Below are 22,542 nucleotides of genomic sequence, written 5' to 3' on the forward strand. Positions count from 1 at the left end.
AAAAATGGGGCTAAGTGATTGGTTGATATTTTCATGACGTAAACGACAAGGTGCCCGTTCTACATCACCTTCTAGTAAAATGGCTACTTGGTTGGGTGGTCTAGGGATATCTACAATCAAGAAGGCGCTATGGTGTAAGGTAATAACATTTAGGGAGACGTTATAACTAAAGAGAAGTGACAGATGTATAGACTAAATATGTTGGCTGTCTTAAGGTAATTATTTTAAGATTTAGTAACCCATCAATCGTTACTGTCGCTGTAGATATGCTGTAAAATGGTGGTGCCTGCATGCAGAAGCAACACGGTTTGTGGGTGCCCTTGTTAGCAGGCGGAACAGATGTTCCAGCTGAACTTGCACATAACACTGCACGCATATGTGTAGGGCTGTGGCTATTATTTTCTCTAATATCCGAATATACGTAAGGTAGATTAGTGTTTACCGTATCCCTTTTAGGGTCATAGGTGTCAGTTTTGTTTTAGTTAGATGGCAACGTGAATTGCCTTAGATACATTTTGCATGTATGTATAACTTTAGTAACAGTCCTGCTAGTATACACACCACTGTACAATTTTACAGTGTAGAAAAGTAGTTACAGTAAATATACAGGGATTAAGTGCTGTGTGATAAGAGACCTAATAGAAAGGAATACTGCCCATAAAGTCTTATGCATGCTCAGACGAACATTTCCACAGAATAAAGCAGGAACAGTGAGAAATCTTTTTAACAGAGTGCATATGTTCTTTATCATTTCTGTTTAGATTTGTCTCCTCTCCTCTTTAATAGAGATCACATATTGAATCCACATTCTGCATGGCTCATTAATAAGTCATTTAGATGCTATCTACTGACTGAGCTAAATTAATGTGCATCCATGCAGCATGTACAGTCATGGCCAAAATTGTTGGCACCCCAGAAATATTTCCAGAGAATCAAGTATTTATCACAGAAAAGTATTGCAGTAACACATGTTTTGCTATACACATGTTTATTCCCTTTGTGTGTATTGGAACAGAACAAAAAAGGGAGGGAAAAAAAGCAAATTGGACATAATGTCACACAAAACTTAAAAAATGGGCTGGACAAAATTATTGGCACCCTTAACTTGATATTTGGTTGCACACCCTTTGGAAAAAATAACTGAAATCAGTCGCTTCCTATAACCATCAATAAGCTTCTTACACCTCTCACTGGGAAATTTGGACCACTCTTCCTTTGCAAACTGCTCCAGGTCTCTCTTTTTGAAAAGCAGGGCCGGAACTAGGGATAGGCAGAAGAGGCAGCTGCCTAGGGCGCAACGATTAAGGGGCGCCAGGCAGGAGCCTCTCCTGCCTACCCCTAGTGCTACTTGTCATTAGCGGCGGAGGCAATGACAGATCTAATCGCTCCGCCCCCCCCCCCTGCGCCTTCTCCTGTGCTTTGGCGCGCATGCGCCGTTCGGGGGGCGGGCGGGGAGGTGGGCGGAGTTGGTCGACCGGGTTGCCTAGGGCGCCCGGGCGGCTTGGCCCGCCCCTGTTGAAAAGGCTCCATTTCCCAACAGCAATTTTAAGATCTCTCCACAGATGTTCAGTGGCATTTAGATCTGGACTCATTGCTGACCAGTTCAGAACTCTCCAGCGCTTTGTTGCCATCCATTTCTCGGTGCTTTTTGATGTATGTTTGGGGTCATTGTCCTGCTGGAAGACCCACGATTTCGGGCGCAAACCCAGCTTTCTGACACTGGGCTCTACAGTGCGACCCAAAATCCTTTGGTAATCCTCAGATTTCATGATGCCTTGCACACATTTAAGGCACCCAGTGCCAGAGGCAGCAAAACAACCCCAAAACATCATTGAACCTCCACCATATTTCACTGTAGGTACTGTGTTCTTTTCTTTGTAGGCCTCATTCCATTTTCGGTAAAGAGTAGAATGATGTGCTTTACCAAAAAGCTCTATCTTGGTCTCATCTGTCCACAATACGTTTTCCCAGAAGGATTGTGGCTTACTCAAGTACATTTTGGCAAACTGTAGTCTTGCTTTTTTATGTCTCTGTGTCAGCAGTGGGGTCCTCCTGGGTTTCCTGCTATAGTGTTTAATTTCATTTAAATGTCGACGGATAGTTCGCGCTGACACTGATGCTCCCTGAGCCTGCAGGACAGCTTGAATTTCTTTGGAAGTTGTTTGGGGCTGCTTATCCACCATCCGGACTGTCCTGCGTTGCAGCCTTTCATCAATTTTTCTCTTCCGTCCACGCCCAGGTAGATTAGCTACAGTACCATGGGTTGCAAACTTCTTGATAATGTTGCGCACTGTGGACAAAGGCAAATCTAGATCTCTGGAGATGGACTTGTAACCTTGAGATTTGATATTGTTCCACAGTTTTGGTTCTCAAGTCCTCAGACAGTTTTCTTCTCCTCTTTCTGTTGTCCATGCTTAGTGTGGCACACACAGACACACAATGCAAAGACTAAGTGACCTTCTCTCCTTTTTGTCTGCTTTCAGGTGTGATTTTTATATTGCCCACACCTGTTACTTGCCCCAGGTGAGTTTAAAGGAGCATCACATGTTTGAAATAATCTTATTTATCCACAATTTTGAAAAGGTGCCAATAATTTTGTCCAGCCCATTTTTGGAGTTTTGTGTGATTATGTCCAATTTGCTTTTTTTCCTCCCTTTTTTGTTCTGTTCCAATACACACAAAGGGAATAAACATGTGTATAGCAAAACATGTGTTACTGCAATACTTTTTTGTGAGAAATACTTGATTTTATGGAAAAATTTCTGGGGTGCCAACAATTTTGGCCATGACTGTATCTTAATTATTTGCTAATTAGCTATGCAAGATAGGGATTCAATATGTGACCAGTATTAAAGGGGTGTGGTGGCAACCCTACTTCTGTTCAGCAAATGAAACCTATTAAAATATGATTAGTGGCCTTGCTACAGGAAACTTTATAGATAACCACATGTAATAATTGTTTATGGTATTTAAGATAGTTACACTTGTTAATTAATCACTTTTTAGTTACCATGTAATATATTTCCAAATGCCAAACAATCTAATTGGGGCAATTTTACTTCCAAGAGTTTGTTTAGATTGATTTAGATCCAGCACTGGACCTAATTTTATTGGTGCCCAGCGGCTCAGCCTTACCACCCCCTGCTGGCGGTCACTTGCAAAGCCCACGCTGCTACCTCTGATTGCAGGAACCCCCTTTTCCTCTCCACCACATACCTCCTCCCACTAGTCATTTGCCCGATTGATCAAGGGCAATGCACCTCATGCTAAACTTAAGGACCCTTTTGCAACTTGCGCCCTAGGCAGCTGCCTGCTGTGCCAGCCTAGTTCTGGCCCTAATCAGATACATATAACAGGTTGGTGGTCTCTTGATTATGTGTACTCCATTTAAAATGTTGCAGCAATAACATTTTACTTTAATTGCATTTTCCGCTATTTCTCCTCGGGGTGATTCTAGCTTAAATGCGTCTTTTGTGATTTTCACAATTGCGCTCTTTGTACTAGAAGAGCCAAAGTTATGGTTTTAAAACCAGAAATTCAGCCATTAAAGTTACCAGGAGCAGCTTTTTACTACCCCTGGTAACTTGCAGGGCACTGTCACCTGAGGCAAATATCTAAACTTATTTTTTTTTTATCCTGGGCTGCTGCTCCTTTTTGGAAAAAAATTGTGTGGGCACAGGGATCTTCCTATAGCAGCACTGCACCTCCATTTTACTCTTTTCCCAATGATTCCAAGTGTTGAGTAAAGGGGGGATTTATTAACATTAAAACCCACAACTAAACTCATTTCCACAAGTGTTAGTCATTTATCAAAAAAGTCTGAATTGAAAAAGGTGGGGTGGGAAAGGTGAATTCCACAATTTTTTTGTATTGTTGCATGAAAACCAGCGTCAAAACCCTCTTTAACGATGAAGCAAAGAAATATGTTCCATTTGTAAAAGAGACATCTGCCATTGATGCACTTTTATGGCTTAAAAAAATGTGACACAATCGTGGTCCCCCCCCCCCCATCCCAATCCTTGGGTAAGATGGTGGTGCTGCTGTAGAAAGACCCCAAGGTTAGAGCATTTTCTTTCCAAAGAGGAGCACCAGCCTGGGGAAAAAAAAATCAATTTAGTGTAGTGGCACACAACATGTTTTGTTGCTGGTGCTAAATCTTCCCCACCGCTGGTGACAAAACTTCAGAAAATAACACTGTATTAAAATTAATCTGAATTTTTAAAGGTAAAACATTTGAATTGCATAATTGTGCAGAATTACCTTCTCCTGCATTTAAATGCAGTTACGTAATTCAATTTTTTTACCGGCACAGAGTCCATGGGATACTTGTGGCATTTTAAGGCTTATGGTATGGGGAGATTTTGTATTCCAGACACACATAATATCTTCAATATGTTTATGTGTTATTGGCCTATTTACTGTGTCTTTTCAGGCTCCTGTTCCCACTTTGCCCTTGTGCAGTCGCCAACTTGCATGTCTTGCAGACTCCTTTGATGCAAGTTCTCGCTATAAAGACCAGCCTTGGGAATATATGAATAGTGAAGGTGCGGATTTACATAGTTAATAAAATTTGTGTTATTGCTACATCCAACGCCTGTATGATGAAAAACAGATGCTGAGAGGGAGATAATCAAGTTTTAATTCACTATTTGAGAAACAGTAGATAATTTTTATATTTAGAAAGTTTCTTATTTCAGTATGATGATGTTCATCTTTTTGCAAAAGTAACATCATCATAAGTAACAAAGTAATTTTTTCCTTTGCAATAGTTTAACCAATATAGTGCTTTGTTTAGTTTTTTTTTGGCTAAAATAAATGAGTACCAGCCCTGGCATGGGTTTTCCATTTGACTAAATGTAAGGTGTATGTAGCGGCACTATGCACTTACTGAAATACTTTGTCAGAGCTTTATGGCACAAGAATTGCATAAGGCTTAAAGGTTGGTTCCCCTTTTTATTTATTTATTTTTTTTGCTATTAAATAATTTTATATTAAACTTTTTCACCTGGTAGGGGAATTTACTTTGTTTGTAAATTGCTGCCAATTTTCCCAAAAATCACGCTCAAGCAACTTGTTTACTCAAAAAGGGACCTGTTATCCAGAATGCTAGGTTTTGTCGATAAGGGGTCTTCCGCAACTTATAACTCCTCCCCTTTTTATTTTTAAGTTCCTAAAACAACTGTTAACAGCCCCCAAAATAACATACCTCTGCCTACGCTGAATCTGATGTCCTTTCCGAGATAGAAGCTGAACCATGCTGCAGAAATCAGTTACTTCTTAATCTATCGTGAAGCTTCACCCCTTTAGGATACTGAGCCTTCCTTCTACTTTAAATAGGAAGTTGCACCCCCAATGAAATAAATTGCTAGATTCTGTTCTGGGAAAACTGCTCTGGCTAGTGGTAGAACTGTCTAATTGCTGCTCCTACATTTTGCTTAGGTCTTTTTGGCATCCAGAGCATAGATTCCTATTCGCACAGTAGAGTGAACCTGGCAACTCTGTGGCCAAAGAGCAGATTTAATGTAGTAAAATGTGGGCACTGCACTGTTCTAATGTTTTAAGGTCCCATCCTAGTTTCCTTACTTGGAAATATCACGTGGAGGCAGCTTTATCAAAATTTGAGATTGTGCAGTTTTAGAGGTTTTTTTTTACCACAACTAATCTCAAATGAGAAAACCACAAATATTTTCTTATTACAAACCTGAAAACCACGAATCATGAATTTTGCATCACTTAAATAGCACCCCCAAAAATATGAAGAACTTGAATACCTTGAAGTAAAAGGACCACAAAAAATTGCCTTGGTCAGCTCCCACTGACTTCTACATGACATAGATAGCATATTTGCAGTTTTCATGGTTTTGATGCATACTAAATGGATAACAATTTGCTTTTGATTGCATTTTATTGGAAATTAATAATGTGCTTGGCGGTGTCTACAAATAGCTTTTGCCTATAAATGACACTTTTTAATTTTTTTTATTATTTTTACTTCTGCTTCCTTCAGAATATTTACAGCAGTATGGTCAAAAATCTGTATGGGCCGATTACAGACGAAACCATAAAGGGCCTATTCCACCACAAAAAACCCGTAAAACCTGTGTCGTAAGTATAATGTACATTTTTTTCCTGCCATTATTCCATCTTTTTTCATCTGATTTTTTTCTTGTTTATTTTATTTCTTTCCTCCTGATTTTACTCTTGAGCTTCTTAGGCTACAGTAAAGCTGGCCATTCACATTAAGATTTTTAAAAGATCTTTTCGTTATCGTAGGACCAAGCTTATCCTGAAACGATCATTTAAAAACAGGATTTGTCCATACGTCCAACAAAAACCATTTCAAGTGATATCATCTAGTTGAAGCTAGGAAAACTACCTGCTTGGTCCTGCAAACAATTGGACAATAGGCACATTTCATTGGTAACAATGAAAACTTTCAAACTTGCTGATCAATCTTCTGTCTTAGAAAAATCGCTAGATGTGCTATCGTTCGGTGCCCACTAACCTTTCAGACATATATGGCCGCCTTTAAAGACCCTAGGAAATCGCTAAATAATTCTCCTGGTGCAGAATTTATAAGACAATCAATCTTTCATTTCAGTGCACGTAAGAAATTTCCTTACATAAAACCAAATAGTGAAAGTGCAGTGCAATACCAGAACTCTGGGAAGATTGCCTACTCACCAGATTTGGGAGATATATGAGCCAAATAAATACAGGAAGTCTCCACACATTTTCAGGATAAAAACAGGAATGCTTGATAATAAAGTATGTCTTGTCTATACTCACAAACATAATATAACAAATAATGTTGTACAAGTAGTCATTCAAATCAGATTTTAGGATCCATAGTGTATGAACAAATGCTGTAAAACATTTAACCTTAATGCTTCTTCTGTTTACCCAAAAATCACAGTGCCCTCTGTTATATGATATTATAGAATGTCACAAAGGACAATAAAAGGTGCTGAGCTTAATGTTTCCATCTTTTTTACCCCAAAAATCACATGCCTGCCATTTGACCCATTAAATGCAACACACTATTGTTTTGGAGGATTACACTGAATTGCATTGTTGCAAAGAACAAATAGTTTTTAAAGGAACTGCATTTCAGTCTGCCATCACACACTTTCCAACCTTACTAATCAGAATGTGCTATTCTATAATATTGTAGAACTGTCAGCAAGGTGTTGTGGCAAAGGAAAAAACATGCTGAGTTTAACATTGCTATTGTTTACCCTAGAATCACAAACTTGCCCACTTGATTGCCATAGTATTGCAGACTACACTTAGGGGACCTGTTATTTAGATTGCTTCTGGATAATGGATCCTATACCTGTAATTCTAGGTTGCCCTAGAATTTTTCTTTGTTGCCCCAATGTGCTCCTGTGTAATCCTCATACTTTCAAATTGTGCAATATGGTCGATGGAAGGTGTCATTTTGGGTAGAGATGGCAACATTGATCTCAGCACCTTTGAAATCTTCTAGGTACATATCTTATGTCCTTTGCCAAAATGGCCTGTTGAGTTCTACAATATTATGGATGTTTTGGTACATGTTGTGATGCATGCTGAAATGCCTATGGAACCTTGAATTTGATTTATTTAGTCAAAACAGTGGCTCATTGTTGAACGGAGGGAACAAACTTTAGTGTATCAAATGTTATCGTTGACCTTCCCCTAGATATAGGGAATGTCCCTGAAAAGTTTTGTTACATTCAGCATCTAAATAAATAATTTGTGGTGACATTAAATATACAATATGCAGGACCACTGCACACAGGGGCCCTAAGGTTTTTGAACCAAAACTGCCTGCTCCCTTGGGTGGGAAGATGGTCACTGAGAACCTTCATTTCATGAAGACAAAGCATGCCTCATATAAACTGTTTTTCATGTGTTCTACTTCATGTCATGTATTACAGAGAGGAGGAAAGACTTGTGGAAATCCGTGCCCAATCTGTCGGGACCAGAAACTTGGATTGAATTATAGGGTGTGTAACATGTATTTATTAGAATTACATAGCTGCTTTACAAATATTCTCTATTTAAATAATGCCAACAATAGTATGTGGGTTGTATACTTTTAGTATGTTATAGAATGCCCTATTCTTTGCAACTGATATTCATTATTTGTTTCTTATTTCTTAGTTTTTGAATTATTTGCTCTCCTCTTCTGCCTCTTTTCAGCTATCTGATATGGGTTACTGACTGGATATGACTCCAGTAGCCACAAAATTTCTTTGTTAGGCTACAATTTTATTGTTTTTGTTGCTTTTTATTCTATTCAGGCCTCTCCTAAGCATATCCCAGTCTCTCATTCAAACCACTGCTTGGTTGCTAGGGTAAATAAGATCCTAGCAACCAGAAATACTAAACTCGAGAGCTGCTAAACAAAAACCTAAAAAAACATACAAAATGAAGACCAACTGCAAATTGTCTCAGAGTATCATTATCTCCATAATATTTATAGGTGAACTAACCGTTAAAGAAAAGGATTGGGGTCTTACTTTGCGAATGCCATTTTTGAGGAGAATTAATTTAATATCTTAATAGGCTACACGTGTGTAGTGTAGTGTAAATTTCCAACTGTTGTTAGACTCCAGCGAGCATTCATTGACCACAGATAAGAAATAAGTAGTGAGTGTAAAGTTTGAGACCCTTAAGCCTATGGCACACTAGCCATAGGCTAGCCATTTTGACCACCAAAGTATTGATAAACTGCAGTAGTAAAGGCATTGTGTTTTAGTGAAAAGCAGTGCCAGGCAAGGATGGGTGTTTGGGCCGCCAAATGGTATTTATTTCCCGGAACTAGGTATTTAACCTTTTCAAGACACTGAGCTAATGCTTAACTATTTATAACTGTGCCACGTGAGGGTGGGTGATTGCATCCTGCTCAGGTTTAGCAACAGGGCAAAAACACATAAATGAAAGCCTGTTTATAGTAATGGATTTTTTTTTCTTCTTACAGAATGTGAAATTACTTCAACAGTTTATATGTCCCCATACAGGAACAGTGTATGATCCAACAAAGACAGGTATGTGTTTACAGCAGGTTCATAGATTATGTTTATATCTGACAACCTGCAAAAGAAGGAACAAACCAATAGTTATGTTTAGTGTTACAACAATGCTGTCTTGTTGATTCCTAGGTGTGTGTATGAAACAGCAGAAGGCCTTGGTGAAAGCTATTACAGAGGCAACAGATCATGGTAAGTAGGTTTAAAGCAAATCATTAGCTGTGTATTACTTTCTTGACAATTGTCTCATCCCTGTTTTCCTTTTTTTTTTTTTAAGGACTTCTTCCTGCTCATGTTCCCTATATAGTTCTGCCTCACGAAGACTACTTAAATATACATGGTGCAGTTTCTAACACACCTTCACCTAAAGCAGGACCTTGGTACACCTGGTATGAGTGGCAGGAGCCAAACCCCAAAGAAGTAGCAAGGTTGCAGAAGCTTTATAAACCATACCTGAAAGAGATGATGGCCAATAAATGAATGCACTTAGTTATATTCATACTCTGGCAGTTCTTTGTCACAGACATTATCCTGAAATCTGACCCTCGATGGAAGTTGCAACTTTTTTGAACAGAGGTTTTTTGTAATAAACCTTCATGCTTTAGAAACTATGCTTAATTATTGTTTCACGGAAGGCCAATTTTACTTGCGCACTAAACTATGTTGTAACAAACCAAGTATTCCTGGAAATGTCAAATAGTCTGCAGTAGAAAATATTTAACCCCCAGACACTTCTTGGTATTGAGGGCAGGTCGATTTGTCAGATTTGACTGGGGGGAAACAGAAGTTTAACCTTTAAACAAGAATCCTGTACTGGGAAGCTGAAATAATTTAAACATGTGCAGGTTGTTATAAAACTCAAAGTTGCTGCCACCTATAGAAATTAATTAGTTACTGTTTCTAGCTGGCCTGGTCCACAAGCTCATATGCTGGCTTCTGCTAAGAGCATTATATCATTATGGAGGACTATTGGAAGTAATAATGACAGCTATGGCGGCATAGGCAAAACTGAACTACTCTTTTAAAATAAACTTTTAATTTTTTAATTTCACTGTGAGTATTGCAAAATCCCCTCTTCTCTTACAGGTGTCTGGGGACACAGGGACCTTGGGGACATGCCAAAGCTGTCCCACGTAACTAGGGTGGACAGAAGCGAGGCTGACTTGCCCAAAGCACTATGGCTTGTAACACCTTTCTGCCGAATTAAGTGTCAGATGCTACAAATGAAATGGTCAGAATTCATCTGACTTCCCTGAGGGCTTGTTGACATTTTGTGCCTCCTTGATGGTTTAGATTGGCTACTGTGGTGGAGTTGTCCATGATCGTACCACTCCCCAGCTGTGGTGATTGGCGTCCGTGAGCTGAGCGACTGTGTCCAATATCTTCCCTGTAAAGGGCATTCGATGTGAGGGTCAGGTGGGACTTGGACCTGCCAAGACTGGTCAGAGTGTCCATGACCATGGTTAGCAGTAATTCAGGGACTGTGAAGGAAGGTGCTTTGAGCAGAATGTCCTCTAAATAGGGCGATATGGAAACCCCTTGGGATCTGAGTGCAATGGCTGCTGCTGCCATCACTTTTGTAAATACCCTGGGGGCTAAAGTAAGTTCAAAGCATAACAAAGTGAATTGGAAGGCAAATCGTAGAAATGTTTAGGAAAAATGGGAATGTGAAGGTTTGCATCTTTGTTGTCTAATGCTACCAGGAACTTGTAGCTGGGATTACGGAATGAAGGAGCTCCGTTTTAACTCCATTTAGCTGCTTAGAGTGATACTGACCCCAAAAAATTTCTTATAAAAATATGAACCTACTTCCAAACCTACCTATAGGTCATGTTGATTTTTTTTCCTAAAAGTCCTGCTTCTCTACATAAATTTTACTGAAAATCCTGAACCCGACTGTCTGGCAGCCTGACTAGCTTCTCAATCTGTCAAAAGGACTACTTCATAAACTGGGAGGATTCAGCTTGCCGTTTGCTTCAAAGAGTTCCCCCTCCCTCCCTAGAGAATGAGGATGTCTGCTACTCCTATGAGCCACCTGTTATGGAGGAGGAAGAGGCACAGGAGAATGAGACAGCTAGGAGACACAGGGAAAAGCGAGAGGCCTATGACAATGACACTGTGCGCCTAGTGCATGCATATGTTCTGAGAAAGGAGAGGGAGGACAGGGAAAAAGTGAAGCAGCAAAGGGTGAGGCGCTCACAGGTTCAGCCAAATTCACAGCCTTCTTCCAAACCATGTGTTTTTTCACGTGGTGCTCCGCTTGTTTGGATATTTTGCTAAAGTTGGGGCCATTGGGAGTTGGTCTGCGTGTAGCACACGTGTTTTTAGCGGTAAGTGCTCCCGTGTTTGTATACTGTTTTTGCAATTCTCTTCTCCTATGCACGGTTAGTAGCACCCGCTTATATTATTTTGGATTTTTTGACTATTCATTGGACGTCAGTGCACCTGTACGTGATTTCGTTACCCGGAGGATCCGGAAATATCGCGAGGATGGCGGATCAACTGCGTATGCGACAAGCAGAGGCCGTTTTCTCGGAGACGCTAGCTGGAGACTATATACTGGAGGATCCTAATATGGATATGACCTATTTGGGTCGTAATATGGAGCGCAAAATGAAAAGGGAGGCACGTCTATGGTGGGATGTTTGTTCCTTGAAGAACTATATAAAATGTAATCGCATACCTCGGGGCCTTAGGATTAAAAAATTCCCCTCTTTTTCTGATGTGCCACGGGACTTTGTTACTGCATGGAATTTGGTATTAACTGATTGCTCTATGAAATTATGGAGCTTATCTTGTCTTATGACAGGAAGGAACTTGATATTGTACAAAAAGAAATTGCTGACTTACATCAGAATGCTCGTCCATATGTAGACGCGCATGACGCAACACTCCTAGATAAAATTACTGAGCAAGTGAAACAGTATGAGTTCGTAGTAAAAAATGCTAAAAGGGAGAAATTTCTAAGAGATAAACGGGATTATGAGAATGATACTGTATACATGTGGAATACGCATAATTATGATACTTCTTTTTCCCAGAGATATTCTGGAAGAGTTAATAAGAGACGTGGGGGTTTGCCACACCCCATACTAAAGTCAAGTAAGTCAGTCCAATTTGTGGAGCATGACGGGAGGCCTCATGGTGCCCAGGAGTCACGCTCAGTCTCCCCTTCCTCTTTTTTAATGTCCGATCCAGATCTATCTGGGAGCGATCCGGACGAAGGTCAGGAGTCCAATATACGGTCAGGCAAAAGAGGAAACGTGTCGACACCGAAAAAGGAACCTCCAAGACCCTACAGTTATCGCAGCACCAGAGGCGAGGTGGACGACGCGGTCAGTCAGCAAGGGTATATAAAACGGTGAGCAAGGAACAGGAGACCGCCACGGTGGTAAAACCATTACAAATCAAGGATACTTATGAGGGGCCAGTAGTGCCTACATCCTTACCAGGCCCTGATGCACTAATGACGGTACCTCCTATACCATACCCTACAGTGACTTGTTATACAAACTTGACTCTTGAGGGGAATATTGGAGTTCCCTTATCCCGTAATGATTCTGATTTGATTACAGCTAAACATCTGGATGTAGAGGGGGACGCTCGGAGTTTGAGGTCATCCTCTAATGTGATAAACCTTTCATCTAGGTCTCTTTCACTAGATGAAAGCAATTTGTTATCGAAAGGTCTTAACTTTATTCCTGATGAAAAATTAGACATTTTTTCTATAATTCTAGACCTGAATAAGTTTATACGATTGCTAACTGTGAAACGTCATTTTGCTAATCAAGATAATATGAAAGCTTCAGGAGTACATAATAATGTTGATATGGCTGATTCACTATCTCAGGAATCTCTAGGTGTGGGACAATCTTTAATTGATGTCTCTGAGGGCACAGGTATGCAGGTGGCTCTTGATGACTTTCGGGACTTCTGTGCCTTGTCCGATTTACAAGACTTAGAAGCTGAGGGCTCTATCTCTAGTGGCGAGTATCCCCATAAGCTAGTAACAGTCTCGGGGATGAAAAAGAACTCAGAGTTTTATCCAATACAGGCTAAAAGTCAACAACTAATAATGTTTCATAAGTTAGTGCAGAACGATATTGAAGCTTTGGGCAGTAATCTTGGCAAAAATAAGTCTAAATATGGTAATCTGACACCAGGAGAATACAAAGCTTTACATGCTTTAAGTCGTGACGATACGATTATTATCAAAAAGGCAGACAAAGGGGGATCTGTGGTTGTGTTAGATACTCCTGCCTACGTAGCGGAGGTTATGAGGCAGTTGACTGATGTAGAGACTTACACTTTATTGAAAAGAGACCCTACGGAAGGTTTTAAGTCTGTCTTAGCAGATTTGCTGTCTGAAGGCTTTTCTAATGGTGTGTTGACTACCAAAGAAGTAGAAATGTTGAAATGTGAGAATCCAGTTTTCCATGTTTTGCCCAAGGTTCACAAATCCTTAGATAATGTAAAGGGACGTCCTATTGTAGCCAGTATTGGATCACTAAGTGAGAATTTGTCCTGTTATATAGATAGATTATTACGCCCTCTGGTGGAATCACTTCCATCTTATATAAGAGACACTACGATGTGCATTAATCAGATACAGCATTTGAAATGGAAGCCTAGTTATCGATGGTTTACCATGGATGTAGTATCCCTCTACTCCTCTATTGACCATTCTTTGGGGCTTCAGGCTATTGGGTACTGGTTGGATAAGGAGCGTATTTTTCCTAAAGCACAATCTGATTTTATTTTACAGGCAGTGGATTTTCTTTTGAAGTCTAATTATTTTTTGTTTGATGGTAAATTTTATCTCCAGAGGTGTGGAGCCGCAATGGGTGCTTCGTTTGCACCAACTTATGCCAACCTCTTTATGGGGTGGTTTGAGCGGCTCTACATCTTTGGAGATCAGAACCCTTTCCGTTCTCGGATTTTTTCTTTTTTTTCGTTATATCGATGACTGTATTGGTGTTTGGGATGGGGATGACGACACATTTTCACATTTTGTTGCTTACTGTAATGAACGTGTTAGTGGTATTTCTTTTACTTATGAGACTAATAAGGTCTGTATTTCTTTTCTTGATGTCAATTTTTCTATTCAGGATGGACTAATACACTGTGATCTCTTCAGGAAGCCTATTACTCGTAATACATTGTTACATTCAAAAAGTGCTCATCCGGCTAGCTGTCTGGGGGGCATCCCAGTTGGCCAGTTTCTGCGCCTTCGGCGGATCTGTTCCACCTGGGATGCCTTCCAGCGGCAGGCGATGGCACTATGGGATCGTTTCCTGGAGAGAGGTTACACACCGGGTGTTATTAAGGCAGCCTATGAGAGGGCTGTTAGTAGTGATAGAAGTACCCTTCTCAGACCTAAAAGGTCAGATACACAGAATGTAAATGGCAAGGAGAAATCTAAGACTCGATTCTCTATGGTTTACAGTAAAAATGCTCATTTGATACATAAAAGTATTTGTAAATATTGGGGTATTCTTTTGCAGGATCCCATTTTAGCTAAAATATTGGATAAGGAACCATCTTTTGTATATAGAAAAGGTTGAGATATGACATCCTGGCTTTCCCCGAGTTTATATACTTCTAAAAAGAGAACCATACCTTGGTTGAACTATACTGGCAATTATCGCTGTGGTAGAAAGAGATGCAAGGCATGCCATTTTCTAAACGTGTCTAAAAAATTTATTAGTACACATACAGGGGCTGAGTTTCAGATCAAACAATATTTTAATTGTCTCTCTAAGGAAGTTGTTTATTTAATAACATGCTCCTGTGGATCCCAATATGTGGGGAAAACTGTACGTAATGTCTCTATAAGAATTTTGGAACATGTCTCAGCTGTAGAGAGAGGGGACTTGAGATCTGCAGTGTCGAAACACACTATAGAGAAGCATGCTGGGAAGGTTTCTTTCACCTTCCAGATAATTGATAAGGTATCTTTACAAGCTAGGAAGGGAGACCTGGAGAAAAGATTGTTAAAAAGAGAGGCTTTTTGGATATATAATCTTCATTCCCTAGAATATCAAGGTGGCATGAATAGAGAATGGGAGTTGTCTTGTTTCTATTGATATGTCATCTAGTAAAAACACATCTTTTCCTCTCTTTTACATTTATGTATATATGGTCTTCCTAACTGCACTGATAAACTATATGTATATGGGTGAAATGTTTCTGATTTTATGATACTCCGGGGGTAACTTTGTGTTGTTTTATAAAAGGTGGGAGGTAAGGGTTAATTGCATCTACTGATTCTACCTGCCACTGATTTGGAGTGGCTATTTGGGTTATAAATATCTCTTTCCTTCTGAGGGCTGGTTATGCTTCTGATGAAGTGGCGGGAGCCACGAAACGCGTTAAGCGTAGGTCCTTGAAATGTACATGTGCTTTTAAAATGTGAGTAAATAAAAGACTGTTTTTATTTTTTCACGTGGTGCTCCGCTTGTTTGGATATTTTGCTAAAGTTGGGGCCATTGGGAGTTGGTCTGCGTGTAGCACACGTGTTTTTAGCGGTAAGTGCTCCCGTGTTTGTATACTGTTTTTGCAAACCATGTGTAGACCCTTGCAGTAGTAATGCAGCCATTCCATCTAAGCCACCTTCATCTGGGCCCAAGGTCGCCCCTCTCCAGCAGTCAGTACCAGTTGGGAATGAGGCAGCAGAGCCTAGACCCCAGGCTTTACCCGCCCCACTTTTGGCAGTAAATGCTTGGTCCACTAATTGTTTGAGACATGATGCTACTAATACTCCATCAGTCTCTACTGGGCCTACTTCTACCAGGAGGAATGCAGCACAGTTTAGATTGGTGGGCCCTTCGGACGATTGTCCCGACCGAGATTATGTTGTGGACATACTGCTTAAGGCATCCATGCAGTTCAAAGTGGATGAACAGGGGTGGGCAGTAATAAAACAAAGGGACCTTGAGTTCGATATCAGTTTCAAACTCCCCGAGTACTTAGATACTTTCTTTACTAAGTACAACTTAAAGAAAAATAATGATTTGTGGAAACACTTTAGGTTGCTCCCTGTAACCAAACAGTCCCTGAAACACATCACAATTGTTTTTAAACCCAAAAAAAAAATTGTTATGGAAGATATTTTCTGGTTACGGTGTCACTGTGATGTTAACGCCCCCCTACGGAGATGTTACAATAAGCATGGGATGGTTCATTCAAAGTCTCGGTTAAGCTTTGGATGCGCAACCACACCCAGGTACACTTCCCAAACACTTTCTTCATAGGGAAAGACAGGGGGGTTATCTTTTACGTAGGGCAGCCATGAAGGTGCTTTAGGTGTGGGAACCATGGACACTTTGCTGCTCATTGTGCAGTTAAACAATGTTCTAAATGTGGAGAAGTGGGTCATGAGGCATTTATCTGTAGCAAAGTGATGTGTAATTTATGTGGGGAGGCCATTACTTGTTCTCCTGTGGAGGCTGCTCCTCAACTGTCACCCCCTACAGTTCAGTCTCTTGTTGCCCCTAACATCAGTCCTAATAGAGACGACTGTGCAGTAAGAGAAGTACAGGGTAACACTGTTCCGGGGTTAAACGGAAGAAGAGGAGCACCAGGAAATAGAGTGACCATTAACATATAATACATAAATATGGCCAGCGAACACTACAGAGTGCTATCATTAAATGCTTGTAGTATTAAATCTGACAAAGCCAGGTTTTTAGCTTACGACTTCCTGGAGGCATCAGATGCAGAAATAATCTGTCTACAAGAGAGAAAAGTCTTACCCACAAGCTGCAGATTGCTAAAACCAGAAGGGACAGGCGGTGTGGAGCCTCCTTTTGGTCTATAGGGGAGGAGCCTGCAGCTGTTGGCATTCTCTTTAAAGGCCCTCAGCAACCCATGGTGCACAGGCTAATTGAAATTTCAGTGGGTCGTTGTCTATTGTTAGACTTCACCTTGGGTAATACCAGGATGAGAGTCATCAATACATACGGTCCTCAAATCCCCTCAGAGAGGACAAATTTATGGTCTGAAATAGCTCAGTACTTATTTGTTCCATATACTCTGTTGCTATTGGGGGATTTCAATCATGGTCTCATACCCTCTCGGAAAACTTCTAGGTCCCTGAGAACAATGGTGCACCAAGCAGGCCTGGTTGACCTTTTTGCTGCTAACGGTAGGCGCCCGGCAAATACCTACACGTGTGGCACTCGCTCATCAGATTTTGTGTTCGCTATTTCAACTACATCCTTCACTGGGTGTAAAGAAGTTGTGGTTGAGTTCTCAGACCATCTGGCCATTTCAGTCACTCTAGGTGTATCCTCCTTGCCCACTAGGGGTAAAGGTTTATGGAGGTTAGGGCCAAATGCTCTTATGGACCCTCACACCTTACAAGGTTTCAAAGAATTATTAGATTTGCAGTTGCAAAGAGTTAGTTTCTACGACTCCTATGCTAAATGGTGGGAGCAAGCCAAACAGACTTTTAAACACCATTTAAGTCTTCAGCATCTGCTAAGTCTGCTAGGCAATATCGAGCCTATCTTGCAGTCAGAAGCAAGCTGGAATATGCCATCTCCAACAAGTTGTCCAAGCATGATATACAGAAGCTTAAGGAACGGCTCAGAGAACTCCAGTACTCCCACTATAAGTCTCTCATCTTTGAGAGGGACTACGGCAAGTTCCTGACGCCCGACCCTTACTTGCAGTGTAGAGAGAAGGAGAATGCCAAAATGGTAACTGGTTTCTTAGACTCCAAAGGGCAACTACAAAAGTCAAAAACAGGTATCTTGACAGTAGTTGCTGAGTTTTATAAGGAGCTGTTTAAAGATAAAGCCATTGATTCTTCTCTTATTGATGGGTTTCTGGTATCAGCAGAATACCCCACAGCCAACGCTGATTTCTCGACACTTACAAGATAGATGAGGGGGGGGATTATGGAAGCTATAGCCTCGCTTCCTCTCAAAAAATCCCCTGGTCCTGATGGGCTGACCTCAGAATTTTATAAAGCTTTTAGTAAGGAACTGTCACCAATCCTTCAGAAAGTGTTTACCCACTGCCTGCAGACAGGACAGCTGCCAAGGTCCCTGAGGGAATCTGCCCTCTTCCAATTGTCTAAGGGCAAAGACCGCAGGCAAATTACTAATTGTAGGCCCATAGCTTTACTCAACACGGACCGTAAAATCCTGGCTAAGGTGCTGTTCAATAGGTTGTATGCTGCCTCTGATCTTTTGCTATCGGAAGATCAATATTGTGCTGTGAAGGGGAGAGGGGTCCTTCAGACAGCAGCCACAATAAGGGAGACAACTGAATATGCAAAAGTGACAAACTGTGAAAAATACCTTCTTGGTTTGGCTCAAGCAAAAGCCTTTGACCGGGTGCAACACCGGTACCTGTGGGCTACTTTGTCTAAGTATGGCATCCCGGTTCAATTTGTCAGTTGGTTGAAAACATTATACCAGGAGGGAGAATGCTTCCCCTTGATCAATGGTTGGCAGGGTGCTAGGTTCCCGGTGGAAGCTGGGATGCGGCAGGGCTGCCCGCTCAGTCAGCTTCTGTATGTTTTCACCTTGGATCCTTTTCTGAGGCGACTGCGCAGTGGTGGACTGGTTGGAGTCTGCATCCCTCGGTCTCCTCCGGTCAGCTTGGTGGCTTATGCTGATGATGTCTCAGTTTGGGTATCTGACTTGTCAGAGGTAGATATCCTGATGGAGGCTCTTGACGCCTATTCCGAAGCTTCAGGATTGGCTGTTAACATTGACAAGTCAGAGGAACTCTGGGTGTCGGACTCCAAGCCTGCCTTCCAAGTGGCGAGTTTTCAGATGATCTCCACTAAAATTAAGGCCCTGGGGATAAAGTTTGGGAGGGACGTGTCTGGAAATCAAATTGGGAGGAGAAATTAGATGGCGGAAAAGCAAAGGTTCAGCGCTGATGCAAATAGCGACTGACCTGCAGGGAAAGGGTTGCTATAGTCAAGGCTTACTTGGTCCCTATGTTTTTTGGTCTGAAATAAATAGCATTTTAGCAGAATTCTGCTTTATGGTGCTCTCCTCTATATTTGGATTGTATTGAATGGCTTAGCGGTGTGCCTTGCGAGGATTGATGCATCAAGCCTGATCTAAGGGCTGTGCGGTTGAATACCTATTTGTTGACTTTTATCTTTGTAGATAACATGGTGAGGGCAATGGTTAGTGAGTTGGCCAAGCTGTGCGTCCCAGTGTCATGATACCAGAGTACATATAAGCCACCCTTATCCTGTTAGCTGCTGCCTGGCATACTGGTTATTTGTGGTCTCAACTGGGATCATGATTTGGCCATAGTTCAGGTTACAATATGTTTCTCCCAGGTTTTCTAGGAGTTTTAACATTGTTATTTGACTGTGTTCTCACGTGGGACTTTGAGCTTTCTGGACCTGCCAAACTCACTATTCTGGATTTTGCTCCTTCAGACCACTGGGAGCAATGAATTCCTATGGATGTAAATAGTTGATTGATTTTCTATCGTCTTCTTCCGGAAATCCACGGCAAAGGCAAAGACTCTTCCTAGGACTGAGACTGCTTTTGTCCATTTCTCAGGTTCTTCATTGGGACATTTGGCCAGTGGACTGGGGGGTTGAATTTTGGTTGTAAGTTGTAATTATTGGCCGGCATGTCAGTCTGAGTTATGTTAATTCTTTCTTGTGAAGTTTTTAATAAGAACACATAAAAACCCTCCCTCTCCTAGCATCGCATAGTGTTATGAACTAGATAGCAGGCAGGCTTGATCTTTTCACTGCTTGCCTACTTCAAAGGGCTGTGCCCCCCCCTCTCTGCTCTTCACACAAAGAATTTAAATAGCTTTCCCGTGCCTGCCTGCCTGCCTACACATTACTCAGACAACGAGCTTGTCACACACCGGCAGAAAGCAGAAGGGGCGCTGCAGGTTTGTGATTGGGCATATTTATTCACTTGGGAGGCATTTCAATTAAAACCTGGAAGAGGGGAACAAACATGGCTGCTCCGTGGGTCTGTAATTCGTGCTACCATAATTATGAAGTGAAAAAACTTTGCAGATTTAGTTTATAAGGAATTTAAAGCTGATACAAATTAGCACACAACAGCAGGTGTAAAAAAAAAATTTAAGTGGCTGTCAGTATCACTTTAAGAAGAAATGAGTTGGGGGTCAGAATGAAATTCCAGGCGATAGACTTTTGGATACTATGTATCCCATGTTCCCAGGGATCCTTGGTTAGGTGGAGCCAGGCCTTTTGAAAGTAAGATGGCTTCCCCCCACTGGAAAGTGTTCGGTTGTCTAGGTATAGTCATGCTGAAGTTGTTTGGACTGGAAACACTTTCCCTGCATGAGAGCTTTGGATGCTTTTGAGAATTGTTTTTGAAGCTGGAGTTTTGTGTGGAGTAATCCTTGTTGTAGGATGTTTTGGAATTTTTGGAACAGAAAAAAAGAGAGAAGTTAGAGAGAAGTTATATGACTGGCTGAGGAAGGAGTGTACTTTTTCCTCCTGACTGATAATTCCAACCATTTTGGAGTAGTGTTTAAGCAATGCTTCAATTTCACAATTTCCTCACAAGAAATGTCCCCTTCACTGAAGGATTTATAATCCCAGGGGATGGAGGCTGGTCCTATTGTACTTTGAGGAAGATGGAATGGGACCTGTGTGAGGATTAGAACGAGGATCTATTTTCCCCCCATTTATCTCGTCACGATTCTAAATTTGGCAGGCCCTTGGAAAGCTGTATAGACCAGTTAGGTGGGTCCTGACTAGAAGTAGGCCCTGATTGCCTTCTGCCATGAGTGTGCTAAACTAAGTTATCAGCAATACAAGTAAATCAGTATAAGAACCCTTGTAGCAGTGTACTAATCAATAGTAAGTACAATACAGTATACAGGCAACTTTAATGCAGGAGTAATGAGTAAAAGTATGCTTGTCCCTTGTCTCAGAGCCTTTCTCGCAGCATGGTAGCTGTGCCTGGTCATTGTTGTGCAATCTGAAGGTCAGGATAGAGAGCTGAATGTCAGCCTTCTTCAGCTGTACCTTGCTCTAGTTTGTAAGGCAAACGGAATTTCAGGATAGAGATCCATTGCAAAAGTAATGTAGGTGTGAAACATCTGCTTCAGTTCCCATGCAATGTTGGACGCAAGTTTGGTCCACAGTGGAACACAAAACAGCGGTGGCAAGGAAAAGGGGAGTGTGCTAAGCTGAGAAGGCGGAGAGATCCAGAGCAAGGCTGGGCAGGCAGCGCAGATGGAGGCCAAAGTTTAAAGGCCCAAGTTAAGAGACCGCTATGGCAAAGTAACGGACATCTCAAGGCAAACATCTCAAGGCAGCTGTTGGAGCATACCAACCTGCAAGCTGTAACTTAGTGCCAGACAGCTTCTTCTCTGATGGTGGCAGAGACAAATTTATGTGTGGCCTGTTTCAAAAGAGACTTAATGGCCCCAGCACTAAGGTTCCCACATAGCAGTTTCTCTGTACTGGTTTACCCCTATGCAGAGAACTCTTGGACAACCCCTGGTACCAGTAGTGCTGGCCACAGAAATCATTGGAACAGTCTTGTCAGTGGTGTCCAACTGGCAGCCTGGGCCCCCACCTGTTGTGACTGCTTACCTTTGTGTAAGCCTTAAATGGTATCAGTACTGAGATTAACTGTCCCCCTGCATTGTTCACACCTCTATTTCAGGCTGTAAACCCCCATATTGTTTGTACATATGTAATCCCCAATATTGTTCACACCTTTTTAGTCCCTCTATTGTTTCCACCTCAGGCTCAGACTGTAAGCCCCCACATTATTCACACCTCAGACAGACTGTATGTGTAAAGCACACACAGGCAGCATAGGGCAGGCAGAGTGTGTGTGTGTGTGTGTGTGTGTGTGTGTGTGTGTGTGTGTGTGCGCCATGCTCTGCCAGCCCTATGCTTCCAGTGGTAGGTGAACCTGGCAGGGGTTTGTTCTGGAAGTTTGTTAGCAGTTGGAAATAGTCATGATATATGGTCCCTAAGGTGTGTAATTACGTGCTGGGGGTTGCTGAAGTAATGAGGGGTACAGCAGCAGGGATGAGGAGTCTTCTTCTCTAGTGTCCTGCTAGTGGATGCTATACCCCAAAGTCCTGGTGTCCCACAGACACCTGTAAGAGAAAAATGGTTTTTACAAATAAAAAGCCACAGTGTGAACAATTTAAATTAATTAAAATTAAGTTTATAGGCCACTGCTGTAGGTGCTGCAAGCAAGAGTTGAATACATTTTTAACTTACAGGAAAATACATGGGAAAATTCAGTTAATTTGGAATAAATCTTTCCTTTTCCCTGGCCCTCTACATTTCAGAACTCAGCAGGGTATTTCAAGTTGGTGAAGATGGGTGGGATAAAAAAAAAAACAAACTCCAAGAAATATACAACATATGATAAAACATTGAGACCAAATCTTGCCCACTTAGCTGATGCCACATCCAAACAATAGTGTGAGTGCTGGTAGATGCCCAAGAGGCTGGTTCAGTGTGCTTATAGTGAAGAAGGTATCTGCAGGCCTTTTAGAGGTGTTAACATTTGAATGATCTGCTTGA

General features: G+C 41.4%; 1 protein-coding gene across 1 annotated transcript; it reads left to right on the forward strand.

The window, feature by feature from the left end:
- The first annotated feature begins 25 nt into the window (after window positions 1–25).
- On the forward strand, window positions 26–9,625 carry mrps18b (mitochondrial ribosomal protein S18B). Its single transcript, XM_002939462.5, has 7 exons — window positions 26–139; window positions 4,433–4,544; window positions 6,008–6,105; window positions 7,923–7,991; window positions 8,969–9,035; window positions 9,150–9,209; window positions 9,295–9,625. The coding sequence occupies exons 1-7, from the start codon at window positions 80–82 to the stop codon at window positions 9,495–9,497; spliced, it is 669 nt and encodes a 222-aa protein (XP_002939508.2). The 5' UTR covers window positions 26–79; the 3' UTR covers window positions 9,498–9,625.
- The last annotated feature ends 12,917 nt before the right edge of the window (window positions 9,626–22,542 follow it).

This window comes from Xenopus tropicalis, chromosome 8 (genome assembly GCF_000004195.4).
Source record: "Xenopus tropicalis strain Nigerian chromosome 8, UCB_Xtro_10.0, whole genome shotgun sequence".
Lineage (NCBI taxonomy): Eukaryota > Metazoa > Chordata > Amphibia > Anura > Pipidae > Xenopus > Xenopus tropicalis.

Bases quoted from the DNA above. Each gene is read 5' to 3' on its own strand.
- mrps18b (XM_002939462.5), top strand. From the start codon at position 80: ATGGCTACTTGGTTGGGTGGTCTAGGGATATCTACAATCAAGAAGGCG. The intron at 140-4,432 runs GTAATAACATTT...GTGTCTTTTCAG, and splicing joins AGAAGGCGCTATGGTGTAAG to GCTCCTGTTCCCACTTTGCC. The intron at 6,106-7,922 runs GTAAGTATAATG...CATGTATTACAG, and splicing joins AAACCCGTAAAACCTGTGTC to AGAGGAGGAAAGACTTGTGG.